The 8551-nt window shown below is 36.8% G+C and overlaps 1 protein-coding gene across 1 annotated transcript in view; it reads right to left on the minus strand.

Annotated features, from left to right (window-relative positions):
- The window catches only part of LOC136840268 (unconventional myosin-Ia-like), a 221328-nt gene extending 213053 nt beyond the window's left edge, over positions 1-8275 (minus strand). Inside the window, exon 1 of the mRNA XM_067106912.1 lies at positions 6583-8275. Within this exon, the coding sequence (XP_066963013.1) occupies positions 6583-7339 (757 nt within the window). The 5' untranslated portion in view covers positions 7340-8275. The remainder of the gene's footprint in view (positions 1-6582) is intronic.
- Between the last annotated feature and the right edge of the window lie 276 nt (positions 8276-8551).

The raw sequence follows: 8551 nt of genomic DNA on the forward strand, positions 1-8551 counted from the left end.
GAAAGCTTATGGGATCTAAAGTAAAACCATGTTCTCGACGAGGCAGGAACTTAATACTTCCCATATTTTATCAACTATGAAAGGTACTCCATACACAACATATAAGTTAATGTGAAAGAAACTGTCACTTTATAGAGGCAGTCGACCTCTCATATGAAATAGTAAAGAAGGTTATAATAAAAAAAAACTGTAAAATCCCACATCACTATTAAGATGGCATTATAACGCCAAACCCGATCAACACTGAAGCTTGAATCCTGGTGCCTTTTAGGCGGTTTCGAAATTCTGTCAGTCAAACTTAGGAAAAAGTTGCCTGGTGCATCGTACAGAATAAATTCTAAACGTTTTGCAGCTACGACGTCACGAAGTCACGAGATTTTCAAGTCAGGCTTTACTCTACTGTGAGCGTGATGTGATGCTGTAGTTCTTAGGAAAACATACATTGTTATATTCTTTGGGTGTTTCATCAATGCATTACCAGAATTAAAGAAAGTAATGAGAACTGGTAAAAAATATTTTTTCATGAAATTCGCCTCATTTGAAGCTTTTTATTTCTCAAAAATGATGCGTAGTAGGGCTTTCATATTTTGTGAAGTCAAAAGTGCATAAGTTTGTACCAAACCCCAAATCAGTCCTTGGAGCGGGAGGAGATATCACAAGTTTTAGGTCACGGAAAAGACTAAAATTATTTGGCTTTAGAAAATGTCAATGGGAGACTTCTTATTCGGTCCCCAATAAAAGCGATAAAAATCGGGTGTAACATTGCCCAGACGAATTAAAAGGCAGGAAAGACTGGAAAAATTAAATGGCCTCTGACTTTTCTGAGATACCAGTTTAGTATTTTCTTATACTCGGAAATCATGGTATCCCATCTCGTCCTATCAATTTATTACATTCGGATGAAAGTATGACGTGACGAAGACGGCTCTTTTGAGTTGTAAATCAACTGCCCTTCATCCGCATGGGAAGTAGCTTACTGGTAACATGTATGTATTATATATATATATATATATATATATATATATATATATATATATATATATATATATATATATATATATATATATATATATATATATATATATATATATATATATATATATACACTGCCCTTCCCTTATGGAAAACGGCTCATTGGTTATATATATATATATATATATATATATATATATATATATATATATATATATATATATATATATATATATATATATACTGCCCTTCCTCCTTGGAAAACGGTTCATTGGTTTTATATATGTGTATATATATAAACACACACATATGTGTGTGTGTGTAACTAATTAACACATGAGTACGTGTTTCATAGAAATGAATTTCTGACTCAAGTCGGGATGGAACCTCGGTCTCTCAAATGAAGGCCAGTTGAACCACACAAGTCATACAAGAAGTTGGAACCTAAATACTTCTGTACCTGAGGCTCTGTGAAACACGTGTTCATGTGTTCATTAGTTCCATCATATTCACGCTGAAGGGGTAATTTGAATGAAATGCTACCAATATACTCGCTGGTGGACCGGGATGTTGGGGAAAATTCGCTGGTATGTTAGGCGGCAGCCTTCCCGGGAAAAACATCAGGTACTTAAGTTCCAAATTCTTATATAACTTGAGTGGATCAGCTGGTAGCGTCCTGGCCTTTCATCTGATAGACCGGGGGTTCAATCCCGAGGTGAGTCAGAAATATATACTGTATATATATATATATATATATATATATATATATATATATATATAATATATATGTGTGTGTTTGTCTGTGTGTATATATATATATATATATATATATATATATATATATATATATATAGAGAGAGAGAGAGAGAGAGAGAGAGAGAGAGAGAGAGAGAGAGAGAGAGAGAGAGAGAGAGAGAGAGCGTCAGAAATGGTGCTAATATGATAGAGCTTAAGCCCCGACCTTACGGACGTTATGAAAACGTCCCAAAGCCCTGACGAAGGTCCCTTTATTCAGCGTACTTACAGACGGGGCAGGTCATAAGGTGGACGAAGGCAAGTCTACAGGTGGATTTCATTATCCACACACTATCGTTGCTACACAAAAATATAAATATATGGATAGACATTGTGGACTATTATAGTTAATAATAGGTAGATGTACAGTATAGATAGCTCCAGAATACTACAGAAATGTAGTGTTTCACGAAAAGAACATTTTTCAGACACTTCCACATTAGACAGCAATGTTTATTTTATATAATAATGAAAAAAATTCTATCATTCTCATTAAATGGAATATTCCACTCGCTGATTGAACTGTTACATTATGAAAATGTCAATGAATAAATACGAAAATTGATACTGTATACATATACATAAACACACTCGCCCATACATACATATAATACATAAAAGAAAGTCGACAAGAATATTATTATGCAATGTGAAAAAATATAAGAAATTAAACACTTTAATCACTGTTCAAACTGGTTTTCGACGATGCATTTAAACTGACTCCGCTATTTTCACTGTTAAAAGGATACCACCTGAAAACCCTTCACATTAAAACCTGACCCGCGATTGAAGGTATTATTTCTTATCCTCGGCTGGGTAAGTAGGCCAGTAAGACCCCATTTCGAGACGACCTTCCGAAATTTCTCCATTTGGTTCGCGGGCAACTCACACAGCTGCCCAAGTAAGTGCATCGCAGGTACAGTATAGAAACAAACAACATGAACCATAACACATGTCATACGGAATTCGTTTTTTTTTTGTGATTAAGTAACCTTTCGATGGTCAAGTTGTTGGGAAATAAATTTCTGAAATCTATTTGAGACATTTCAATAACATTCTTTATTCCTTTCCTCAAAAACGAACTGCTGAGGTCATTCATGTGCGGTAACTTCTGGTGCACTGCCAGTTTTTTTCCGTTTCATGTTCAACAGCTTTTTCTGTCTGTTCAAATTATAGTTCAAAAAGGTGTTTATTATCTTAATGTCTAGCGGATATACGTTGTTCTTTACAAAGTTCAAGAGAAATTCCCGATGAAATGAAAAAAGTTACTACATAAAGAATATGCTCTACGTAATAAGGCAAGAACTTTTTTTAAGTATAATTTAGGCTAGGATGGCTGTAAAATTTCATTCCCATTCCTAAAAAATCCTGCTTTCTAAAAAATACCGAAGTCTAAAGCGAAACATTCTGTGTTAACATTTTTTGTAAGAATTCTATCAGTCAAGTTTAGGTTTTGAGGTCGATCTCCAAATGAGCAACATGTGCCCTGGTTGAACTCGAGTACTTGATTAACTAAGCAGCTACAGGTATTTACAAGAATTCCGGGAATCTTCAGTTTTTTTCCATTTCCTTCGCAAATCTTGCGCAGCATGGGTTCAAGAGTACACTGACCTGGACATAGATTAATTTTATACTCATTTGTCGGCTGTAGTAAAGCAGGTCCTAAGATGTTTTTTGAGACAAGATTATTACATTTTGTTATTATACTATTACGGAACCAATCAGTCCAATATGATTTTACACTAGAGTGCACAACAAGACGAATCCATTAGTCTATTGGGCAGTTCTATCTTCATATTTATGGTGACTCATTCTGACATTTAATTCCCTTCTCCTCTGGAACAAATAAAATGAATCAAGTCCATAAAGGAAATTTGTAGGCAATGTTGCTTCTCTGTTAAGAAAAATTCCTCGTGAGCATGCTTTTAACGGTTCTGCTGCATGAATGAAATATTAACTTCACAATGCATATTTTCAACACTGATTTGAAGGAAAAGCCAATGAAATAAGACAAATAAGGGTCTTTTAATTGATTCTTTCTTCCTGTCACTTACTATAAAGTCTCTTCGTAACAAATATGATTTCGGTATAAGCAAACGAACATTGTCCTAAGAGGAATAAAGGCATGTGCACGTACAGCATAATAATTTTACTGAACTACAACGGTCATTCCAAGAGTACCTAATTACATCCTTGTAAATATAATTATTATTTTTGGAGTAGGAAAAAAACGTTCATAGTTTGTCTCAAGTTAAGCAATATCCGCTGAGTTTATGGTCGTATTCTGGACAGGCAAGAATGGCCATAAACCCGTAATAAATGACCCAAGAAAATTTGTGATTTCCTCAGTTGCTTCAGACAATGACTGCTAAGTTATACCTATTTGTATTTGTGTGTCTTTTGAGATCGTCCTTTCTAAAATCAAAATTACATTCAAGTAACAAAACTTGACAGAGCTCTTTATTTATCTATTTCTCTTTCCATCTCTTAAAATAAATGTAACTTTCCATTCTCGCACTGTATCAAGGCAGAAGCGAATACCAGAAACCAAGACGTTTCCATGAAATCTTACAGAAAAAACATATTTGTACAAAGAAATTCAAAAGTTGTAAAAATATAAAATCCATGATATAAAAAAAACCCTGTCTTCGTAACACCAGTTCCCACATGACTGAGACCAGATCAAGGAACTGAAAACGAAGTAAGCTACTTCCACGATAGGAAATGTTCAGTTTCAGTATGGTACAGAGCATAAAAGATTAGTGGGCATCTTAGGTAACATTAAACCTGACGCTTCAGACGTAAAAGGCGATGCAGTGCAATTTTGCGTTTAGAAGCAGGACTAGCAACCCAAAATACCTTATTTTAGCCAGGTTGAAGACAATAAAGTTTTGAGTCCAACATTCTCTTCGGGTCAGAGCAAACATCACGTTAATAGTTTTCTTTCGAATAAAGATAATTTTCAAACATCTGGGTGAATAATAATATGAAATAATGACTTGAGAAAATTTCTTAATTAAAATTTCACTTTAGAAATTGCAGAAAAATAACAGACATGCAAGCCAACAATTTTTTTTGCGAACATAATATTTAAAAATCCCACCAGTAAAATTCAGCAAATCAACGTAATAGGAAATTTCTTAATATATATATATATATATATATATATATATATATATATATATATATATATATATATATACACATGTACGTGTATCCGAATTATCCTAAAACTAGAACAAAACACCCCAGAAAGACTTGCTGAGAAATCAAAATGAAATCGCAAAAGTTTCTGAATTTTACCAAGGTATTAAAAAGCCCAGAAAACGATGCATACATTCAAGGCTGGGAGAAGCATAATGGCCCCTCACCAGATCTCTTTAACTCGGAAACTGTCGGTAATGGCTGAACAATTCTCTCAAGTAGGACACACCATAAGGAAAGGAAGTAACCAAAGGAAGAGAAAAGTTAGGAGAGTCTGAATAATTATACTAGGTATTAAGGATACGTACACTTGAAATTTTACTTCATATTTCATGGTTATTTACAGTACCTTTATACATACACACACACACACACACACATATATATATATATATATATATATATATATATATATATATATATATATATATATATATATATATATATAAATATATGTATATTCATATATATTATATATATATATATATATATATATATATATATATAAATATATAATACACTTCATACTTGCAACAGGGAATGGCGACCTAATTGCTGTGCAGCCGTTGGCTGTTGCTTGTTAGGTCACTGGATCACTCCCGGCCTACTGCCAACCATTTCACCCAGCTGTAAATGGGTATTAATCTCGGCTATGATCAATTTAACTCGTCTCAGAAGGCTCTCCCACAACTGGAAGGATGTACCGTTCTGCCATCGTCCCATCCTCAGGATAGAGAGCCGCATGGAGGGGAAAATATTATATATATATATATATATATATATATATATATATATATATATATATATATATATATATATATATATATATATATATATATATATATATATATATATATATATATATATATATATATATATATATATATATATATGTATATGTATGTATATATATGTGTGTGTGTGCTTGTGCGTGTGTGTAATCTTTCCACCTGGTGGTTCTAGGCAAATCTTTGTTAGGTGAGGCTACCAGCTAAAAACCCCCTCTCCACCCCATCTTCGATCCATCACAGTCGACTAACAATGTAATTCAGTGCTTTGGTATAAAGAAGCACCATGAATTTGTTTTGTTGCGAGAACAAGGCAGCCCCTGGACCCCAAGAGTTCGACATCAGGTCTCGCTGACGAAGAGAGGCTACTAACCACGAAACCACTGGAAACCAACATGCACTCAAAAACAGACACAAATACAAACACACACACACACACACATACACACGTATGTATCTATATATATATATATATATATATATGTGTGTGTGTGTATCAAGTTTACATAATTTTTTTAGTCGGATCACTATGACCCTATTATGATCACATATTCTTATCAATTGCTTTTCGCTACTTATTTCGTGCTTCTTGTGATCTTGTTATGACGGATTGTTAAATCATTAGTCGCCATCTGTTCAGTTACTAGATAAAAAGCAGCTAAATCAATGGGTGAATGTTATATGGATGAGGTGCAGCTTGGCAAAATAATGCATCATAGTTATCCAAGCCAAGAGTCAGAGTTTGGTAAATCCATCAATAGATTGTAGTTGGTAAAATCAAGATTCGGAGTTTGCTAAATCGATGAGTAAAAGTTGTGCTCACCTGAATAAGTCCTCTGTCGAGGCTCTATGGGGTCAATCAAAAATCTGACGCGAGTATCTGGACGAGGCGAAATGCTGTTGTTGACTTGAGGTTTAGGAGACTTCGCCCCATCCACCTCCTGAAGCCTCATCTTGTGCTGTTCATCATCAACATCATCCAGGTCATCGTCATCATCATGATGGAGGGACCTGAGTTCCTCGTCTTCCTCATCGTCCTCATCTACTTCTGGAACAGGGTCCACCAAGAAGGTCACCCTTCTGGAAGGTCGGCAGAAGCCATTGCGGCCAATTGTGGCAGCTGGGGCAAAAGCTTTGGGTGAGCGACGTCCCCTCAGCTCCTCTACTCGAGGGTCCAGCGGACGGTTTCTCATGGGCACCAATATGCCAGGCTGTTGGACGGGTACCCCAGAGATAGTTGGCACTGGACTGATCGATGGTGGTCTCCCGAAAGTCGTTAGTAGAGGTGGGGATTCTGGTATGCCACCAGCGGGATCCTGTCCCCCTTCATTGGCTGAGTGGGGCCCTCCCATCGTTATTAATGGCCCGTTTCTTATATAATAAGATCCTTTTGGTAAAATATAAGGTCCATTTGGTACAGGCCCATTTGGCACATAAGTGGTAGCGGGGTACCCATCAATGAGGTTGGGCTCTGGGTGAACCTGGGCTGCTACTCGATGCAGAGTGAACGTGTCCTGGTCATACACTACCTCGGGATGGGTGACGGGTGTGGACGGTGGGGGTGGAAGGATCTCATCCATGGCCACAAGGCTGCTGAGGTAACATCCCTTTCCAAGACGTTATCATCATCATCCTCATCTTTGTGTTACCTTATGACTCTCCCCAAACATCTCCACATCCTTGGCATCAGCTCCTCCTTCACCTCTCACGAACTGTCCCACTTAACCCTAGCAATTTTCCGTCACTTCATATATATTATCAGTATTCACTAAATGTACACGATGGCCATTTTCATTAGTACCATTATTATTAACATATGTGTAATCAATAATTCACACCTGAACCAGGTCCACAAATTCTAGGCCATTAAACGAAAATGTGGAGGCAATGTAATCTTTACCCTCAAATGAATTCACATAGTACCCTAATTCCACTTAAGAAACACGATTCCATCACAATGGAACAAAACCACAAGTGGTTATATGAGGGCTGACAAGATGACCCACTTTTTTAATCCAGGTCAGATGCAACCTATGATGGGGTGATCGGGTGTCTGGTGGGTGGAGGAGGACGGCAGGTATGGTGTGAGGGAAGGGAGGGGGAAACGAAGAAGAAAACCGGCTCTCTCTCTTCTCTTCTCTTCCTTGGCTTATCCATCAAGATACCATCTTAGTCCAAGGCTCTACTCTAAGTGAAGAGCACAGATCACAATAACTTGGCACAAAATGCAGCTCTGATAACGGCGTCACATGGCAACAACTTCCTTCGAATTTTGATCAGCTCACAATCGCAATAATCAACATCCCAGGATTCAAGGCGGAAGCGAGACTGCGACTAGATATCAGTTTTGGCGGTTAGCTCAAAACAGTCGACGCCTTTTTCAGGAGATATCCGGCGCCATGGGAGTTTTTCTCCCAAGTACAATGTATATAATCAGTTCATATCAAGTTGAGACGAAAAAATTAACTGAGAAAGGGAACCCGTTAGCTCAAAGAGACACACACTCACTACTGTTCACACTCCGTCCACACCACCTCCACCACCGTCAGCTGACCTGTCCACTAATCCGCACTGACAAGATTCTGACGTCACTAGGCCATGGTCTCTCTCTCTCTCTCTCTCTCTCTCTCTCTCTCTCTCTCTCTCTCTCTCTCTCTCCAGTCCAATACATAATGTTAGGTACTGATAATCAATTTACACCTGAAGATTCAAAACTGAAGTAAATAAATAAAAAATTTCAAGAAAATTACGGGCTGCAAACTAATAGTGAAGTACTGTATTTATCGAGCCAT

This window comes from Macrobrachium rosenbergii, chromosome 7, assembly GCF_040412425.1.
Source record: "Macrobrachium rosenbergii isolate ZJJX-2024 chromosome 7, ASM4041242v1, whole genome shotgun sequence".
NCBI classification, from domain to species: Eukaryota; Metazoa; Arthropoda; class Malacostraca; order Decapoda; family Palaemonidae; genus Macrobrachium; species Macrobrachium rosenbergii.